Raw genomic sequence first — 22,019 nt, forward strand, 5'->3', positions numbered from 1 at the left:
GAGCCAAAACCAATGATTTTTAAAGACCCTTAGCTGAAAAAGAAGGAAACTGCCTCTCCCTCCACATGCTTGGAGCTGTGACAGCTAGAATTAAAGAGTACCAAACAGAGTAACCACTTCCAGCTGCAGCTGGTGGTGGCCACCTCAGATGGCTTTACCAGGTCACCCCTTCTGCTCCACTCTCACCACTAAGGACACCAGGAGGGAGCAGAGGAAACCTGCTTTGGAGCAGCAGAGAGATGCAAAGCCTCTGAAGCTTCCTGGGTTTCCTGTCAGCTGAAGTCTCTCCATCCTCTGCCAGGTGTCACAGTCCTTCTCTGAAGGCAGCTGCAACAGCTGCACTGTGTCCTGGGGACACGGGTGGGCTTGCATGTGCCGGAGCTGAGGGCAGCTGGCAGGGCAGAGCAGGGGTCCTGCCTAGTGTGAACCAGTGGCACCTTGGCACACCTTGCCACTCCCCCTCAGCAATGCCCCCCAAAGCCAGAGTCTGAACCTTCTCAGGTGTGTCCCTTCTGCCCTGGGACACAGCTGGGGAGGGAGCTGCAGGGTAGGAACGCCAGAAAGGAGGGCAGTAGCAGACTTTTCTCCCCTGCCTTACAGACTGTGTCCTAGCTAAACCTTCCACTGATGCAGTAAGATCTCAGTAGGGTCCCTTTTCTGGTTCCTCCCTCAGTGGCTGAGATGCACCACACTGAGTTCAGGATCTAGGGCACGTTGTCCATGCCTTCAAACAAAGAAGAAAAAGTATCCTGCTCAGTCTCCAGCATCTGACGAAAGAGGATGACATCAAGGCTTGAGGACAAGCACTCCAGAAATAAGAGTGCATTAGACAAACTGGCTAGTACACTCATGCTCCCAGCACAGCTGTCAGGTGTCTACACTTACGGTTCAAGGTTCAAAGAAAGACAGCTTTGGGCCCAACACAGCATTAATGCTGTAATCAGTTAATTAGCATCTAACACCAGCTCTCAGGCCTACCCCTTTACAAAACACAGCCAACACAAAGATGCTAGGAGAGCAGCAACCTAGTGCAAATCATTTGGAAAAACGGATGAAGAAAGCAGCTGTGTTACCCAGCACTATGGTCAATGATTTAACAGATTCATCAGCTGCTGCCCAAACCAAAAAGCTGAATGAGCCAAGTTCTCTCCTCCTCCAGCAAGGCTGCAGGGTTGCTGTCAGGGCTCGAAGTGCCTCACACTTCCCAAGTGTGGAAATGAAACCCTGGCTGAAGATCGCCAGCAGTCTACAGAGACCTTAAAATAGACTCTTCACCTCACCTCACACAGATCTCAAGTATGCCTGCACAGCATCCTGCTCAGTGACACCAGGTCACGGTGCACAACACTGACAGCAAATCAGCCAACAGGCTCAACACTTTGCCAGCCGCTGCCTCCATACAGAGCCACTCCAGCAGACTCACCCTGCTGATTTTTGTTAGTTTACTGTTGCAGACAAATAATGCAAACTTAACTTTCTAAGTATGGATATAGCACAGCTAACCGCAGCATGGAGCTGCCAGGAATTTCTACATGTGTTTTGCAATATAGTTGGGGATCTTGGAAAAGTTCACAAGCAATTTAGAAGCAGAAGTATGATAGGAAAAAACCAAAAAACCTTAAAGAGACTTCAACTGTTCACAAACCCTTATGCAAAAAGCTACTCTCCTCAATTTCAGAGGGAAACAAGTGACTGAACCATCTTCAGTGGTTGAGCTCCAGTGGTTTGAGGGAATGAGAGCACCTATTTTTAATTTTTTAGAAGGAACCTCCTCTCCTAAACCACTTGTGCTTTTTTTGGAAATCTCACCAGTTTAAACCAGGGTCAGCAAAACTATACATCAGCAGTAGATTACCCATGTCATTTCTGGCATCTATAAAATTTGTTTATTGTTATTAAGATGCTATTGCCCTTCCTAACTGCAGACCTTCCCTCCCATTTATGAAAGCATGAATAGTCATGTAAGTTGATTCCAGGAACTTACTGGGAGAATTTTAAACAGTATTTTTTGCCTGAATTTGGCTGAACTTACGGTAACAGAAGTCTGCCCTTTACCTGCTTTTGAAAAATTCCATTTAGTCTGATGAAAGCAAACCTAAGTATTACTACAAAACTGACCTAGCCTGACAATACTTTTATACCACTGGAAATCAAGAGAGGTGCAAATGAGGCCAGGGGAATTAAAATACTATCAGGATGAGAACCTAGCTCTCTGGCTGGAACATCACAGACTTTAGCTAAAAAAAGGGCACGGTCTCGCTGCCTGTGTGGTAGCTGCACACAAATTTTATTTTTAACCTGTTGATCAGTGCAAGTATTTATTTGCACAATATGTTTATAACAGCCAATGATACAACTTACACACTGTCTATTAAAGACAGCACGTTGTCTGGAGCACATACAGCAAAAAAATACTTCTCTTGCATACTGCATGATTTCTTCATGTTAGCAATAAGCTCCCTGTGAAACTACTGTAACTGAGGAGCAAAATGACCATCCAGTGGTCTTATCAAGTTCCTTTATCCTTAAAAAGCTATTTCTTCATAGAAATATTTTTAAATCCATTTTCAATTTGGCCTATGCATTAGAACTATTTAAGAAAAGAACCCATTCTACTAAGGTAAATAAAAAGACAGCGATGAGCAAACATGTCATGTTTAAACATCTACAACAAATTACATTAACCTATCCACCTGATAAATGTGTTACCTTCAGAAGACTAAGCATAGTTTCATTTTTAAAAGTACTTTTGAGCCATTACAGGCCAAAAGTCACTGAATTTAAAATTTCAAAACAAAAAGTTGCCACACATGAAATTTTTATATCATGAACTAACAGAAGCCAGATTAACTTGGGACCCAGGCATAGGTAAATGTTGCAACTACCATTTGGCTCCAGGGAAAACGCTCCTTCTAACAGGATGGTTCCTTTAATCGGATTGCAAGAGTAATCTCAACTTCATTTTCACTCTCGCTTGCTTTAACCATCTTTGTGTTGACAAGCTGCTTCCGTCCCCAAAGTAGCTTGTGAAGCCAGTTTGTTGAAACTCTAAGTCAAAACCAATTCCTTTAATTGAAAAACACTGAACACAAAAGATTACACATCTGTGAAGCAGTCTAATCATCTTATTTATGAAAAGCTCTCTCTTCCAAGACAACTACACATAAAGCTTGGTGAAAGCCATCCTTAGTTTCCCTGACGAGTGGTAGACCAAAGCATCTCATGATACTAGGCACAGCAGGAAGGTTATCTCAGCTTTTCTTTCTTTCTCATTTATGAGGAGCTGATCCTCTCTGATGCTTTATTGTTGCTGAAATATGACAACACTTCCTTCGAAAAATGGGAATCTCCTACCATTGAATATTCATAGGTGTGCCTGTGACCATGGGAGTTGAACTCTGAACAAAACTCCATGCCTGAACACCATGACTATGTGCCACAGTGCAGGGAGGGAAATGGAGTTTTACCAAAGCCACTCTAACCGACAGGCTAGCAGGCTGCAGTTTGCCACTCTCTAAGCAGCAATAGATTTTGAAATAAAAAGTTATTCATACCATGGCAAATTACGTTCTTTATGAAGCAGAAATGAGGAGGCAGAGCAGCTTTCAGGTTCAAACACTCCATGTAGTGCTGCCACTGAATGAAAACAGCCAGTACTATAATGATAATAATGGTAATAGTAGGACAATTACTGATCAGGTCTCTGCTTCTCTTCTGATATAACCAGATGGGTATTTAAAATAAAAAAAAAGCCCTGTTAAACACCTCAGCTCCTAGTACAGAGGTTGTTACCATTTCAAAATGACATGCATTTGAGCTTTATATGTTGTCACAACTAGCAGGTCAATAGATACTACCTGCTATACAAAAACCACAGAGGAGGCACTGTATTCTTTGAGATGCCAGCCAGCCAGACATGAATAAACAGTACTTATCTGGCACACAGACAGGGCCATCTGCACGACTGTTCTGCATCATGCATTACTTCCCAGGGATCATGAAAAATGCTTCACATATGCCAGCCACTGTCTCCCCAGCAGAGATGGATGGATCCTGTTTGTTACACAAACAAGCACATCTGTACAGAAGCTTAATCTGGTGATTAAGGCGTGCACCTGTGGCAGAGCTGAAGCTGAGGGCTTCATTCACTTGCCTAGACATAGACAACCAGTGTGAGCCCACAGCTTTGCAAGGTCCACCGACATTCCTTCACTCTTGAACAACACCAGCTCCTGAGCCTCAGGCAAGCCTCAAGTCTTCAACTGCGCTAACATGGCCCATGCTGCCAGGAGAGGGGCTATCGACCTGTCAGGCTAGAGTCTTTGAGAGAAAAGGCTACAAACTTTGTCAAACAAAAGAGCTGTAAAAACAGCCTTTCTCCAACTCCCTGTTGGCTTTGCATTATGAACAACACAGAGACAACCATGGCCACAATACCTCATTAGTCCTACACACCAGCTTTGGACAACCAGGGGCTTCTTGGATCACCACCATTCCTTTTTTTTTCTTCCATCATCACTCAGCCTGCCTCCCTAGCTCTGGGTCAAAGTTAAGAGTCAAAAACCTGGAAAGATCTTTCCACCAGATGGCACATCACGTTTCCCTAACCTCCAAGACTTTCTGACATGACTTGCTTCCTGCTTCCTTTCACTCCTTCAAGTCTTCAAGAACTTGCTTCCCTCCTCATGATTATTAGTGTAATGCTTCCACTGAGGTGCTCAGTCAGGCTTGCTCTAAAAAGTCACCGTAAAACTGCTACTTCAAAGATCACTGAGGCAAAATAACCATGCATTTACAGGTCGAATATGCTCAGGTAATTTTTCAGGGCAATGGTAGAGCAGTTATTTTTAAATACTGCCCTTGCAATCTCCTTGCCTGTGAAAGACATCCATCTACAAGACTTGTGAAAAGTCCATGTAATTATAACCTCTACAAGTGACATTAGGCCTCTGGCTGGTATTTTGCAAAATGCACATATGCACTCAGATGTAACTTTCTGAAACTTCCCAAAACGTCTGCTACAATAAATGGAGAATCTGAATATGTTTGCCTCTCTTGGTCCTCCAGTATGCTGTATGGTCTAAGAATAAGGATCAGTTACCATCTAGGTTTCTCACCCACATCCATACGATCCAGCTGGACATGGACAGGGTGCCAACACTGGCTAACATGACCTTGCAGAGAGGAAACGAGTTTGTCTGGCTAGCAGGTTTGATTTCCCTGATGTCAATAGGGCTTCTGAAAGACAGCACACATATAAATAGGAGTTGCTTAGTTACGGAAGTGAAGGCGTTTATTTTGCAACAAGCAATATACTAATTGCTAACAGACCCGGTTCAGAGATCACCTCAGAGGTTCGCTTGGCTCGCACCTAAGGATGCCAGCTGCAGTCAGCCCACGTCCTGCTCAGCAGGCTCTAGCTCACATGCCTGCATCTCTATCACCTGCCACAAGCTCTGTCAGGGGCTGTGAGCCTGTAGATGCCCCTGTAGCACATCCCAGTCTACCCAGCACTAGCAGGGAGAAAAATCTGAGAAGTGGAGAACTTTGCTGATGTGCTACCTCAGGCAGCAGGAGCAGTATGGACTAGTAACCCTTTAACATGGCAGACTGGTACCCAAATCACATGCCTCAAAGCCAGATCAGGTATTTTTGCCGTAAAAGCACCTTGCCTCTTCTAAGAGGCAATTCCTAAGGATGCTCTTTGAATAAAATACTAAAGATAACACTACTGCTGCTAATCTGAAACCAGACACTTCTGCCTCTATTTTCAGCTTGTTTTTCCAAGAAACCGAGGCTTGCGAGAGGTCATGTTTCATTCAATAACTTAAACACAATTGCTTATTTTAACCAAACCAGACTAGAGACTCGGTGCTCTAAAGGATTTTTGTATTTATACAAGCTTTAGAGAAATCAGGCTGAGATGCCAGACCCGGAGAAAGGGGTGCCGATTCGCACACAAGACACCTGAAAAGATACATCCAAGTGACATAAAAGTGAGGAAAGACTAAGAGCTCCCAAGCTACCGTGAGATACTGATACATGGAAAAAAAAGAGGCTTTATTAGTTCCAGTGCTTACAGAATTATTTAAGTTACTGCTTCATTCAGCAAAAATCCTTCTACAGAAAAATGTAACACATGATCTGTAAAACCACAGGAACAGGCAGCAGGGCCAGCAGATAAATGCACTAAAGCCAGTATTTCCAAAATTAATAGAAAAGGGAAACATTTCAGGCTTATGAGCTCCTTCTCACTTTCTCCATGGCTCTAAACTGTTATAGCTCAGAGCTTGATTTATGCATGCAGTCCTGGCATTTAGTTCTCACCAGGGACTAAAAATAAAGAAATTTTACACTTAGCATCCACAGCTAAAGATAATGGCATTACAAGTTAAAATAAAATTATTCCAGAGTAATTTTATCAAGAATGTGAAATCTGAATCCGATTATGAACATCTTTAGTAAAATATGATGTACTGCTTCACCTGCGTCTAAATGCTTTCAGATCTCTAGACTAAACATTTGATACTGTGCATTAAAAGCAGGGAAAGGAATTGAGGATTTACAGCTAGTGAAAATTCTGGTTCACTGTTTTTAAGGACACTTCTGGTGTCTGCTAGACACTCTTATTATTATAGTATCATTACTTGTAAGAAGTCCTAAATACAAAGTGCGTACTAGAAAGATAATAATACTGCATATATAGTACCGCATTGCATGTGTGCAGGCAGGATATCATACATTTTTCTTTACTGCTACATAAATGTTGCTTATTGCTTTACTATGCGAAGATAAACTTTTTACTTCAGCTCATTTAATGGATGGTTCCATTTGGCACATGAATATGAAAAAGAATCAGATTTACCAAGCTGCCTTCTAACAGAAATAGGTAAATTTTAAGTCAGTAAATAAGCTGCAAGACCTTTATACAGCAGCGCATTAGCCAATAATATTACGCTGACATTAAATTGTATTTACTCAAGATTTTTTTATCCAATTTAGTACCCACATTACAGATGAATTTGCACAAGTTTTTGCCATCTCCTTAACCTCTTGTTTCAGTCCCTGTATACCAGGACCAAGAAGACGGTATCTGTCAGTCACTGCTAGGCATTATACACTGGTTTCCAGTAAGCCAGTGTTTGTAAATTTAATAGTAAAGTGGCTGGATTCACCAATAAGGTGTTAAGACAAAAAGGCTAAATTTTAAACTAGACTATCAGACAGCCAAAAATAATAACAAAAAAAAAAAGTAAGCAACTTCACCCCAGGGAATAAAGGAATACCTCAAATTAATTGTATAGATTTAAAAATTAATAAATAAAATGCAAGGAGTATTTAAATCTCAATTCTTGCCTTTCCTGAGTGTCACCAAAACCTCCAGAAGTAATTACAGCTTATGCCTTTCAAACATGAGGCCATAATTAGGGATTAGGACAAACAGTTACTGGCACAGAGAAGATGCAAGATGTGGTTTCTGTGAAGTGCTCTGAGTTGCCTTTTATAAAGCAATCAGCTCTGCTGGAATGGTGAAAGCACCCCACAGCTCTCTGGCTGTGAGGCACAAGGAACAGAGGCAATGGAAGTAACACTACAAAATCCAGGGAAATGTCTGTGGAAACAAGTCAGTTTGCTGCAGATGTTGAATGGGACCCAACTCTTGTCAAATGTGACTCCATACTTTTTACAAATTGCATGACAAGTTTTGAGGAAGGATCGAACTGCAAACCCACAGGCACTAACCTCAGCTACTCTTTAAAAGTTACAAAATGGAGTCAACAGCGGTCAAACCCTGCACACTTTGAGATACGTCTCTTGCATTGTCAGAGCCATCATCGTCATCTGACCCTTCAGAGTCTGCTGGACTGGGAAAGATAAAACCACCTGTACTTTTTCAGTTACCACTGGTGAGCTGGAAAGATCACCCAACAGGCATGTCCAGCAACAAAGTCACGCTCTGCATTTCCCTGGGGAGGCTTACACACTTGCTTCCAACACTAAGTGAGAGCCTAGCACGTGATTAACCTGCGGCTCTGGCAAGGAGCGGACCAAACGTGCACCCGGATGCTGGGCTTACCTGACACAGTGCTTCTCTCCAGGCACTGCTTCTGAAGGTCCAGGCTCTGCAGCTCCTCTGTGCTGGCGTATTTCATGACAGAGTTGATAGAGGTGAGGGTGCTGATGAGTTGCGAATTGAGGGATCCAATCTGGGAGTGGGGCTCCCCAAAGGCTTCCGCCAATTCACTGTAGTTTTCAGCAAGCAGCATTTGCTGTTCCTGCAGCAGCTTTTGCACACGCTCGATGTAGTGATCCAAGCCTGTCCTCAGCTCAGGTGGAGGCAGAGGGCTTTCCAACAGACCACTCACCGGCTCGCACACGGACTCTCCACCAACACCAATGCTCCTGGTGCCAGACGGCAATACTGGCAATGCAGGGGGTCCGCAGGCAATGCTCCTCATTTTAAGCCCAACCAGGTAATTCTCATGAACATTTATCTGCCCAACACCACAGTCTCTGGTTTTTATTGCAGAGGGCTTTTCAAAGCCAGGGTGGCTAGAGAACAAGGTGCCTACTCCAACCGAACGTGTTTTAGCAGATGCATGTATGTCCTTGACCCGGCCATCTCCTACTGCCACGCTCCGTGTCTCCATGCTCTCTGTGTTGGTCTGTTTATGGCAGCTGCTCAGGGTGGTGTTCGTCCCGCAGTCTGCCATGGAGGCCACCTCTGTGCTGGTGCACTGGCTCACCATCTCCAAAGAGGTGCTGGTTTGCTGGCTAGCCATAGAAGGCACAGCCATCACCATTGCTTCTGCCCTGGGTACAGCCTCTGTAGCTGTTTCACGGGACACATGCTTCTTGGGGGAGCAAACCACCACATCCACAGAGCAATCCCCACAGCCCACAGACCTCACCACTCCAACCGACCGCACCATCCAGCGGGGGCTCAGCATGCCTGCTGGCTCCTCTGTGTTGATGCCTGTCTCACAGACGCTTGACTCTGTGCTAACAGCCTTATCATGCTGCTCAACCGACCTCCCTGTGCCCTGGTCTCGCACCTCTGCCCTCTCTCTCACCAGCCAGCGGCTCATGAGCAGCTCGGGGCCTGCAGCCACACTCCGTACAGCAGGTCTGCAGGAGGTGCCAACACTGCTCGCCTGCAGGTGGTTCCCCACTGACGAATTCGTGACATCCACGTGGTCTCCCACCATTTGGTCTCTCATTTGTACAATGGCCTCCACCATCCTGCTGATGACACGGGGCTGAGCCATCACAGCTTTATCCACTTTTTTCCTAGACCCAGCTGCCTGCAGCTCCTGTTTTAATTTGGTCATTTCCCTGTCATGGGTCGTTTCCTTTAACTGAACCTCTAGTCTGTAAATCTTCTCCTTAAGAGCTTCGATGGTCTGCTGCTGAAGCTCTATCTCTTTCTCAACCTCTGTAGACAAGCCAAGCATGGCCTCTGTCACGCCAACACCAGACTCTCTCATTTCTTTCTCTGTCCCCACAGCTACTTCTTTGTGTTGCCTTGCAGATCTGTGGTATATAACCACATCATTCATGTTCTCATCGGCACCTACAGCAACAGACCGAGCTTCTTTTGTCAGGCTTTCTCGGTTCACTGGGAAGTTTGCTGGACTTTCATAATTGCTATCCTGGATTTTTTTCTCCAAGGCTTGCATCTCAGCAGTCAGCTGCCTAAACTCCTCTATCCTCTGAGAGCTCTGCTCTACACTCTCCACCTCCTCTTCACAATCTATATACAGTTCTCCACCTCTTCTCACCTGAGACATGTGTTCCCACTGCTCTGCATTCCCTGCACTGTAGGATCGCTTCCTGAAACCATACGTGTCGTTTTGAGTGGCTTTTCTCTGTTTTTTGAGTTCAGCCATCATGTGCCTCTTCTCTTCCTGCAACACTGAAATTTTGACCTGCAGCACAGGAATAGTCTTGACTTGCTCCTCAAGCTCCTTGAGACGCTTAAGGGCAATTGCCATTTGCTCCCTGATGTGCTGCAGATGCACTGGGCTCACGTTGGTGACTGGCGTAGATATTCCCGAGCTCATGGGGCTGTGACGAATAGAACTGCCTAATGAGGAGCTAAAGCATGCGCCGTAGTCACCATTCCCCTGATACCCATTCTGCAGCTGCTGAGACATGTGGCCGTACCCACTGGATCCCACAAAAGAAGGAAGGGAGCTTGTGGAGCCCATGCCTCCAAAGCTGGAAAGCCGGGGCCTGCGGACATCTCCAGGTGTGACATGCATCATCCTCTCCTGCTCGAGTCGCCTCCGCGTTTCCATGAGGGTTTTTGTGACAAGCAGGTTGTGCCGAGCAGGTTGGGGGGAGGGAGGAGGAAGCTGCTTACTCTCAGGAACGGTTAAGTAGGAAGGAGATGCTTCAAAGGAAACTGAGGGTCTCACAGCAGCCGACGAGGTTACTTGACTCCTTGCTGCCGAACAAGACTGCTTGTTCTCATCACTGTTTGACGACGAGAGAGACTCCGTGGAGGTCCAGCCGCTGCACTGACCACCAGAACTCTTGGTAGCCACTGAGGCTGGTATGGCTTTCCTCTTCTTTCGGATGTTTAGTTTCTTAATGGTATTCCCCTTTTGTATATCATCCACGTACTTCAGAAAATCTAAGTCTAGCTGGTAGCCGTAAGGTGTTTCCACAAAATAGGGGTCTTTTCGTTCTTTTTCATCTTCTCCATTTATAACAACTTCCTCTTGTTCTGGAAAAGAAGAAACAAAACACCATTGGAAAAACTATATCTCAGTAAACACAAGTGCAGAAAGACGGGTGCTCACAGCACGCTGGAGGCAGAAACTGCTGCTGCAGCTCAGAGAGCAGACCAGTTTTCCGCTGACTGACCCTCAACACTAAATCCCGATTAACTTTTTAGAAGTTAATCAGTAGGTTTTCAAATGCTGAGAAGTGCATATCCACATAAATGTGTACACATGCATACACACCGATAACGTCTGTTAACAGGGCACAGAAGTGGCACAGCTAGTAGCTCAAAGCTGCCCTTCCCTGATTCCCTCCCGTCTTCCTGTGTCACACCAAGCTTTCACATGCTGTGCCATCACATGAAGACCTCAGGATCACAACGTACCGCACGAATCATCTGGAGAACAACTTCTCTAGACAGTGCATTCCAGCCGGTGACGGGAACTCTGACGCTGCTCCTTATGCAACCAGTGCCATTAGACTTTACACAGATCTGCAGCTGTTCTACGGCTTTGGGAACTGCCGCCCGAAAAGCAGCATTATCAGTTTGCTCTCACTTCAGCTCACACTACTGCCAGCAGTGCCTCTGCCTCCTCCATTTCAAACTGCATGAAGCCCCCCCCACCAAGCTAGGCAGCGGGACCCCCTTGCTGCGGGACCCCCTTGCAGTGGGATCCCGAATCCCACTGCTGAGGCAGCCTGCTGCCTTGCACGCGAGGAAAACCCGTCTGTCCTCCAGACACAGGACTCACCTGTCCCCAAAGCAATCGTAATAAAACTTCACCAGATCTGCTGTGCTTCCTTGGGCTGAGTATTCATACGCGGTGCTGCTGTACAACCTGCTCCTCCCGTCCCGCTTCGGGTGGGGGTGGGGGTGGGAGGAAAGGGAAAACCAACTGTTGCGCGTTAGGAGCTGGAGCAATAATAAAAGCCAGCTTTCCGGTTACCTGAATTAGCCACATGCCTCTGCCCCCACACTGCACATTTTCCATCCACGTATGGCTGCTCCAGCTTCACGTGTCACACGCCGAAGCCCTGCCTCCCTCCCGCCTTTCTCCTGCTTCCACCCGCAAGGAAGAGCCGCCGCGCGGACCCGCGCAGCGCCCCGCACAGCGCGCAGCGCCCCGCACAGCGCGCAGCCGCCACGGCTGGGAGCGAGATTCAGCTCTCCGCTTCCAAAAGGAGCCGTTTGGAAGCGGCGTCCTCTTAAAGGAGTATAAAACCCTCAGGAGCGGCGGCGGTGGGTGGGGGAGAGAAACTCTACTTACTGCAAGTACAGGAAGTGACTTAATGTTGTAATGAAAAAGGTTTCGGGGGGGGGGGGGGGGGGGGAAACACCTCCTGTTTTTCGAGTTTCCTTGGCATGCTTAAGAAGAGCTTTGTCTACAGACAGTGTAACTGCTTTCATGGCGATCCTTTACCCTTTGGATACCACAGGCCACCCGGAGCAACAGGCGGAAGGAGGATGCTGCTCAGGGAAAAGCCCGTCTTCCCCGGCAGAAAAAGAACAGGATGGCGACAGAGCCGCAGGCAGGCACCTCTGAGAGCCGCAGAAGTGGGGCCGACCTGAGAGCACTGGTATCTCGGTCCTGCAGTGTGGACAGACTGTTTGGCAGACACAAACAACTGCCCCAGACCACATGTTTCTGTTGAAAGACCAGAAAGTCTCAGTATGCTGTGGTATTTACTTACAGATGCAGCCAAAATAGCCATCCGAATACCAGAGTGGAAGCAAAAATACATGCATACATACATACATACTTTAAGCACACAAGCACACACTGCTCCTTCCAGCAGGACTGCCTCAATGTCAGGCAGGGATAAATTCTCCAGGACTCCCACTTACGGAGAGAATGAGACAGAGCATACTCTCCAAATTACTCCTCTTCCTCTCCAAATTCAGTGCTCTGATTCCAGATTTCTCATCCTGGCTCAGTTCCCGGCAGACAGACAACTCTGTTGCACACCCCGCAGCTCCTCGCCCTAGGTTGGTCAGCCTTCTTTCCCACTTGAACCCTAGATTTGTCCCAGCTCCCACACTGGCTCTCATCCCTTGCAGGCTTCTGGTCTCTTTCTGCCTTCTTCCCATGCTTGGGATTTCCAACCCATTGTCTCTACTTACATCCATTTGCTTGCTCCACCAATTCTAACCCCAAATCTGGTTATTCTCTCGCCCCTCACCCTGGGCTTCATTCTAGTCACTTCACCCAAGCCATGCAAATTCAAGCTCCATCAATTTTACCTGCTCACCCATTTTCCCCAGTTCTTTTCCTCTGTTTGTCTTGGTCCTTGTCTTCCTACCCAGCAATATCTCCGATTCTCCCATCACTACACCAGTGAAGTCAGGCAGCTCCTCTAAGCTGTCCTTGGGCACAATGCTTAAGCCTTGGATGGGGCAGGGTGGAACAGACTCTCTGGAAGTCCCAGGACTTAAGGAATTAATGCATGTTTAGAAAAATATTCATAAAACCTCTAATATGCATGCAAATCTCATGTTAAGTCATGAGAGCTGAACTGCAATCTCAGATATATTCTTTCCTTCTTCGTGGAATTGTATCAAGATTGCTCAACAGAAAACTTATCAAAAATAAATACTAATAAAAAAATATTCACACTGACACTGACTAAACCTCTCCACAACACCTGCAGGTAGCTCAGTGTCTTCACAGTGAAATCCCTTTGGTCTTCAGCTTAGGCTGGCAGCACTACCAGGACACAGTTCATTAACAGCTGTTCCACAAGCATGAGACTGCGTACAGAGCTGACTGCCTGTCACTTCTCCTCCAAATGACACCGTGAGCACTCCACCAACACAATCCCAGTATTATGAGTTGATCTGTGTAGACGTTTATTGATATGTTAAGACAAACGAGGATCAGGCATACAATCTACCAAAACCACAATACTGAGGCAGTGTGTGGGAGCTGCGCCAACCCTTTGTGCATTTTGCTGTCTAGAGAAAGGACCAAAATGGGCGTGGCTGTTAAGCGTGGAACAAAGCAAAATGTATGGCTGTTTCCAAGCAATAAAAATGGGTTTGTTGCTTCCGAAAGGAAAAAAAAAAAAAAAGGAAGTTAATATCAGACCTGATAAGACTGCAGCCCTTCTTCCCTTTAGCCCTTGGGTCCTGGATGAACTGTGGTTGCCCTTACTCCCTAGCTTTGGTTGGTGAGCACCAAGTGCTACACAAGCAGGCACCCCTGATTAACCTCGAAGGAAGCTGTGTCTGTTTGCCCTTCAGCCAGAAAGGCAAGACTTCATGCCCAGATACCTCAAGTCAGCAAAAGAGTCCTACCTCATTCACCCCAACGCATGTCAGTATTGCAGCAAATGCCAGGCAGTACAAACTCTCCTGTTAGGCATCTTGTCTCATCCTTGGTCAACTGATCATGGGCATTACTAAAATTAGAACTATTCACCAGTCTCTATAGTAGCTGAGGCAAACATCAATCATGTCATTGTGTTACACTAAAGCAGTGTGTGCAGATGCACAAACACATACACTTTTGTCTGTGAAAATGCTGCAGACACGCCTGTTTTCTTCTGAAATGTCATTACATGCAATGAGACACAAACACATCATGCTTTTTGGCCAGTACCTGCAAGGTAAAACACCCTGTGAAAAACAGAGGCCTCAGTGTGGTACTGTCGTTATTAATGAGTTTCTCCAGAAGTATGCAAAGACTTCATTTCCCTCTCCCTGCTGCAGGATAACCATGGGCAGGACACAAGCAGCATTTAAGAAATTCACTCTTCAGTTCTCACCTCCTGCACTGCTGGGACTGGCTCTGTCCAAACTTTCCAGTCTTGCCAACTTCTATTAAATTATATCCTATCTAATGCACTGCACAAGAACATCAGTGTATTAAAATACTGAGTCAGCCCTACCTGAGTCCACCCTAATCCTGTCTGCTCCCAGACCAGGAGAACTGGAAAAAAACAGAACATTTAGCTGATGTGCTTCAAGACTTCTGAGGGAGAGAAAAGCAATGAAAAACTGGGCAGGCATAGAGTTTTGGTTCTACAAGCTAGGAAAACTTTATTGTAGAGCCACCTTGGAGGGCCCAGGAAGATCAAAGAGAAGGAGCTGAAGATGTATTTTTGAAGCTAAAAGTCAAAGGTGCCTTGAAAAATATAGACATCACATCTAAAGCCTTCTCTCCCCATCTGGTTATGATATCTGCTCTAAGGCATTTTTATCTTGGATCTGACTGCTATTAAAGAAGTCTTTTCCACTGAAATAATGTTATGAATAACAGAGTCTCCTTCCAGAGTTATGGCACAAAACAATTCATAAAGAATGCTGCAGAGGAAAAATACAGATTTAACAGCTGGCATAAATGGGGTCAAATCAGTATTTTTACATGCTCAACTTCAGTTTGAAAGGTTATCTGGGGCAGGAAAAGGGGATAAAAAAACATTCTGACTTTTTGAGTCTCTACTGCAACAGAGAAAAAATTGGTGCTTTCCCCCTTTACTCCCTCCCCCAGTACTACTTTTATATTCTTTTCTCTTTCTGTTCTTCAGCACATATGAATGAGTATCAGTCTTGCCTTCTGAAAAAAAACCCACCCAAACCAAACCCAAAACACATGAGGCTGAACACTTGTTCAAAAAGAAAAAGCAGAATGGAATAATAAACATTTTTTCTTTCATTCTTCTCTTCACGTGTCAGCATTTGAATGTAAGTTAAAAAAACAACAACAAAACCACTTGGAAAACAGACCTTAGCGTTGCAGCACACTCATTTGATCAGCTTTCTTTTGGCTAGCAATATACAGAAGATGCCATGAAATTACTAGCTCCCAAACAATGCAGCCTAGCTCTCCAGTATTTTCAAAGGTGGGGGGGGGGGAAGCCCCAAACTGAAACAATCAACTATCAGATTTTTATTTTATTTTCTTCCAAGAACTGAGAGGGGAAAACTTACAGAAAGTTGCTTCTGCGCTTTGATGGACAGCAGGAGCATCGATTTTTCCCTTTGCAGTTAAGGCACATAGCAGCAGTGTGAAGTATGCCGCAGTGTGGAGCACAGACTCCACACCTCAGTTGGCTGCTTATCTGGCAACAGGAGGAGAGTCATCGCAGCACAGCAGAGTCAAGCCATGCAGCTGCCCATGACGATACCCTGGTGCTGGCCTCGGCCACTTTCCTGCAGTGCCAGGCTATGATGCCCGGATGACCTGGCTCGGCTTGTACAGGCAATGGCACAATTGCCCAGCACACTACATTATAGACATGGCTGATAACACCTTCCTTTCTTTTTCTGCTATGGAAAAACAACTAGTAAGCATCACCTTGTAAGAAAGGTAATCTGTTTTGCTATGACCCAGCTACAGCTATGCCTGGAGCAAATGGGATTTCACTCCTAAGGCACCTGAGACTGTCCGTTATGGGGTACTACAGTCCAAACTGAAACACCACAGCCAGACAGGGATGACAGACCCTGCTACCAGCCCTGCAGTTACAGGTGTGGAGGATTCTCCGGTTACAGAGAAATTCCATTTACTGCACATTTTACTGAAGAAATAAATCTCCAGTGTGAAATGTTTGCTGCAATTTTAATCTCAAAGAAAAATGAGAAGCTGAAAAATTATAGATTACTTTTTAAAATTTATGTGTCAACACCCCAACTGGCGAGCTGACCTCTAAATCTAAATACTTGATGCTTTGAGTTGGGGCTTGTAATCAAAAAACAGGGACAGCAACTTCCCTGATAATAACAAAGAAAGGATGAAGCTACAACACTGTGTAATAAATAGGTTTTTATTTCAAGAGGTAGAAGCTCGAGCTCAGATATTTGTAGTGGGAAGCCTCACAGAAGTGGATTAAGGACCTCACCTGAAGTCAATGAACACAAGCAGTAGCAATGTTGAAGAAAGATGGTTCAGACAGCTGCGGTGTTTTGGGTGCACTGTGAATGCAGACACAGGGTACTGGGCTACAATGCCACATTTGCCACACAATATTGGTAAAAGAAGGCATTTTAAGAATGGATCTGCTGTCTTAATACCATGCTCTTTCTAGAAGAAGTAGGAACGTTATAGCAATGGAAGAAAACCTCAAAACAATCACAGCCACAATGCAAATGCCACTAAATGCATCAAAAATCTTTCTGTTAACTTAAGTGGGCTTTTCCATTGACTTGATGCACTCACAGTGAAAACAGTCTCTCAAACAGTTCTATTCCCCTGAACCTGAAAAATCTTAGTTGCTCAGCATTTTACTAGAATTATCATTATAATAAAAACATTAAAAATTCAACTGTTTAGCATTATAGCAAAAACAACGAACCAGCTCTCACCTTAGTACTGGTGATCAGATGGATGCGCTAGTCTGGATGTCCCACTGTCACCTCCTCCTCAAGGGTCAATTCCTAAACCATTCTTAACTTTGTAGAAGAGCCTCTGGCTTTTCTTATTCTTCTCCCTTTGCTGCATGTTTCCTAGCTACGTGCTGACACTGTTCATAGCTACAAAACCCAGATCATTTTGGGATCACATAGAAAATGTTCAGAATGCTTACCAGCCTGTTACCCAAAGGTGCATATCTACCTACCTATCTATCTATCTATCTATCTATCTATCTATCTATCTATCTATCTATCTATCTATCTATCTATCTATCTATCTATCTATCTATCTCCTATTTGGTGTTAGGAGGGGGTCCTTCAAGGTCACATTACCTTTTTTTACACCATTAAAGGTTTTCTTTCACATGGTAAAAAAGTTACCTGCAGAGTTTATATCTGAACATCATATAACACAACTAAAAATTATTTCTGTGAGCTGAAAGTAAGAACCACCTTTCAAAAATCACACCTCCTAACCCTTAGCCTTTTTAATGTCTCAAACTTCTAGAATCTGTGAACTGAAAACTTGCAGCTCAAACAGAGCTCATGCAAATTAATTAACCCTACATAAAGGATTAATCTTGTTTACGAGAAATCTATTCATAGGGGAAAATTAAAAAGCACAACCAACTGTTCTGAGAGTGACTGCAATATGACCCCTTATCAAAATTCACAAAATGTCCTTTATATTCTGGAACAACTAACTCCCTTATTTGAGGCCAATAATAAATCCCCTTTTCAACTGCCCTCACCTTCTGGGAATAGCTCTAGGTCTGACAGTTCTGTGGTGGGACATCATGTATGTGCACCACCTCAAGGCTGCTAACCACGTAAACTCAAAATTAAGAGGCTAGTCTGTTTTGCCTCCATCCCAGTTTCTGACTCACAGGTTCCAAGGGAAATCAAACTATGGCTGGCAGGAAGCAGGGCATGGGTGGGAAGGGATATAGCCATTAGCTTATTCTGCTAACTGCCCCACCAGCTGCAAGGAGGAGCAGAGCAAATCCCATGGTGGCAGCTGTTGCTGTTGTTAACAGTGCTACCACGTCTGGGTAGAAGGTACTCTAAAGCCATTTGGGCAAACTGCTGTCACAAGTCAGCTTGTGGGTGCACTGTGGCTCTAAGCATGACCAGCAGGACCACCATCAAGCAAGTCAGAAGCAAGCTGCAGCCTTGGTTGAATTGCACTGATGCATTCCCCCAATCATACTTTACCAACACCGCTTTGTCAAGAAATGTAATGGAGGAAGAAAGAGCTTGCCTTACATTGACAGCAAAGGGGCTTAGTTGGTTCAGCCACAGAACATGCTCTGCCCTGAAAGACGCTAATTTCCTCATAGTAAAGTCAGCCTCCTGCTCTCTCTCAGGTATCACTGGTAAAGAGTGATGAGGTGTCAACAGTCATCCTTTACTTTTGGGCTTGAAGTGTTTAAGCGTTAAGTGTTAAAAGTCCTGTTTACGTGCATTTGAAAACCAGATGCCAACAAGGCAAGTCCAAATCCATATGAATTTATTTTTTCCAAGCACCTGGTTCCACGTTCACTTTTTTTCACCTTGCAGTATTTGTCTACTTGAGAACTGCCCTTCGTCATTCCCTGAAGCATTTATTTCATTCACTTTCTACTGTGTGCATATTTATGGGCTCCAGGCACATTTGTGACAAATGAACAGCATTCAGTTTAAAGATGCTTTCCAAACCAGACTAACTCTGGCCTGGCAAAATAATGTAAGTTACGGCAAACAGTAGATTCCAATCAGAAGCTCCTCACAGCCTGGGAGAAAGCCATGCATGTGAACTACCAAACATAGCAGGAGAGCAGCTCAGTTTCAGACCAGCATAGCCCTCCTCACCAAAAAAATATGTCCCAATAGATCTGGGCTAACGGTTTCAGCTACTGATGCTGATGAACACAAGGTTGAATCCCAGTGTTGGTAAGGCACCTTTGCTGTCCTCTACTGCACAGAAGAAATATTGAAGCTTCCCCACCTCCCTTGCCAACCTTTGGAAATGTAGCAGACCTTCCCCGTTCTTCCCACAGTACATCATCCTCTTGCTTTACACCACTTCATCATCACAAAACAAATGACAAAGAAAAAACAATTGCAAAGACCAAGGCTTACATCCATATAGTAGGATGGGCTTCACAAAACCCAGATAGAGGGCTGGTAAAGCAGAAGAGGAACAAACCCCCAAATATTTATCTTCATTCTTCACTCATCCACATCATCTCCTCACTCCTCATGGGGGCCAAAGAAGTCATGGCTGCAAGCCAGGTGTTTGCCTGAAAAGGTCTGTGCATCAGTGCTACCTGCTGAAGCCCAAGCAAAGAAGGCTGTGTTTGCTTTCTTGCCAAGAGCAACTGAACTGCATCACAAAGCTGAAATATTTAGATGTATAATGTCATTACCCTTCTGTGCCTATAAATCTCTGAAGAGGTGAGAAGTGGAGAACAGATACATAGGGCTATTGTAACAGGAGTAACCATGAGAAAAGAACCTGAACTCCTGGGATATAAACCTGCCATGGATTATTAAAACTGATTTACAGTTTCAGTTTGGTCTTACAGCTGTGCACAGGGTAGAAAAAATGGAAGAATTGTCTTCTGCAAGAATGGTTCTACAAATACTTGTATTTATGAGTCCTAGAAGGACATTATTTTGTCACATGCTTACCTCCATAAGGAATATGGTTTATGCTGCATGATCAGTATGATATTTCAAATACTGGGAATTGTTCCCTCCTACCCTTTTTTATATTAATCTAGTACTGATTCCTTCCGTGAAATAAGACGTGTGTTGCTTTCCAAACTTCAAAAGCTTAAGTGATTTGCATTTTCCAAAAACACTGGAAGATTATTCTCTGCACTTAAAATAGTTCAGACTGATGAATTGATTTTCTCCACAAAAAAGCAATCAGAGAAAATACAGAAAAGGTCATTATTAGAATTAATTATTTATGCACATTCTAAATAGCTAAAACCCATAGCTTATAATTTGAAGGATATGAACAGTGTTCAAAATTAGCAGCTTTAAGGATAGCAGCTACCTTTCTGCTGTTGAAATGATGCCTTGCAGTAAATAGGTGCAGTGGTCCCTTCACTTGAGTGTTCACAACACCATCTCCCACTAGAAAACCTGTTCACTGAAGGAAGCAAACCTCTCTCTATATAAGAACAAACCCAAAAAATCTACCAGAGGAGTGTGACACCACAAGTGCAAACTCCCTTCAGACAGCAGCACTTGTGAGACAACCTAGCTAACAGGGTACTGTTAAGAAATGACGAAAACCCATCTCAGACTAATGTGCTAAAAGAACATCGAGGCTGGTTTCAACTGTGCTACCCTGGGCTGCCCCCCATCCCTTTTCTCAGCTGGCCCACAGCACTAGCAGAGCCAGCCACTCACATCTCACCTCTCCCCCATCCCATTCGAGGGTCTCACTCACCGATCCACACAGAAGCAAACCCTTGGATGCTGCCACGTTTAGTTTTTCAGGAAATTAAGTCTGAAGCTCACTTTCCTTTGCCTTAAAGGGAGTGTGTGTTCCTGACACATCAGCAGGCAGGGAGCCCAGAGGTTGCTACAGAGCATTTATTTATACTCATTTGGAATTTCCTGAAACAGTCCCAGCCCCGCAGCCAGCCCAGTGCAGCACCAGTGGTTTCCTTCATGGCACTTCACATGCTGCGCAACACCTCTGGCTCCCCAAGGGTTGAAATGCATGAAACGGGCAGCAGGACAAAAGAAACCATACCAAATGACACACTAAAAAGATAATTATTTTTTCTCTGATAGAGACAGATTTAACCTGAGAGGGAATTAAAAGTTCAGGTCACTTCTCTTCCACCCACATTCCCTCTCATTCCCTCCCACCCCCACCCCTCTCATTTCTCACTCCCTCATGTGGACCTAGAGCACAGAAGGGTTCATTGATATAATTTGGGCAGAACAATTACCTCTGTTGTAACCACCGCTGCTTGCAATTCTGCCTGTGTTACATTTAATCCCATTTTGTTTACACTTCTCAAATGCACCTTATAATTTGAGGGATAAAAATAAAAACTTTTAGTATAAACTTACAGGAACAGTTTTCTTTTTTTCTCAAACATGGCCACAAGATATCCTTCATGCTAGTACAAGCACTTTCAAAATTATGCACAAACATATTTTATTCTTCCATATTAATTTTTCTTGTTTCCACATAACAGCATCTATTCACTCAAGTAAAGATAACTGGGATTCCAGATGCAAAAAAGGTCACTTCTCAGCATCATAAAGAGACCCTGAAAGGCCTCAGCTCCATCTCTCTTCACCTTTGCTGATAGGAACAGTTGCTGTAGTATAGCCAAAACAAGGACTCTAAAAGTAAAGGGGCAAGGGGACAGGCTAATTTAATGAGGATAGTGGTCCTAAGACTTCTCAGGACTAAAGGAAAAGAGTCCTTATTATCATGCCTTCCATCCAGATTCCCAAAAACAATTAGAAAAAAAGAAAAAAAGATAGGAGTTGTTAAAATAATTTCTACGATCACTGCAGATTGGAAGAGTTATGCTTCAAATAGAAGTGGGATCTTGTGCTGAAATGACAGGAGAGAGGTCCAAGTCCTCCACAGCGCCTTCAGCTAAAATGGCACAGACTTCCAATAAAAGTGTTTCCTGAACATGTATAGTGGCTTCAGTGATATTTAAGATGAAGCAAAGTAATATTTAATATTTAATATTTACAGGCATCAGCTTTTGGACTATAAACTAAGTCATATCCTGTAGATAATTTCAAATTTATTTCCTTGCATTACAAGTCATTGATGCATACATGATGAAACATGAGCTCCTAAAAAAGGTCTGAAGGAGGTCTCTAGACATAACCAACTTGTTGGATCTATGGACCACGAAGGTACTGAATTTTGAGTGAATTGGTCTGGTTTGGTCTCTGCTCT

General features: G+C 44.4%; 1 protein-coding gene across 2 annotated transcripts in view; it reads right to left on the reverse strand.

Annotated features, from left to right (window-relative positions):
* The window catches only part of KANK1 (KN motif and ankyrin repeat domains 1), a 97,061-nt gene that overhangs the window by 18,760 nt on the left and 56,282 nt on the right, over positions 1–22,019 (reverse strand). For both annotated transcript variants that reach the window (XM_040579548.1, XM_040579549.1), the window contains one exon: positions 8,078–10,732. In XM_040579548.1, coding sequence (XP_040435482.1) covers positions 8,078–10,732 — 2,655 coding nt within the window. The remainder of the gene's footprint in view (positions 1–8,077; positions 10,733–22,019) is intronic.

This window comes from Falco naumanni, chromosome Z (genome assembly GCF_017639655.2).
Source record: "Falco naumanni isolate bFalNau1 chromosome Z, bFalNau1.pat, whole genome shotgun sequence".
Taxonomy (NCBI): domain Eukaryota; kingdom Metazoa; phylum Chordata; class Aves; order Falconiformes; family Falconidae; genus Falco; species Falco naumanni.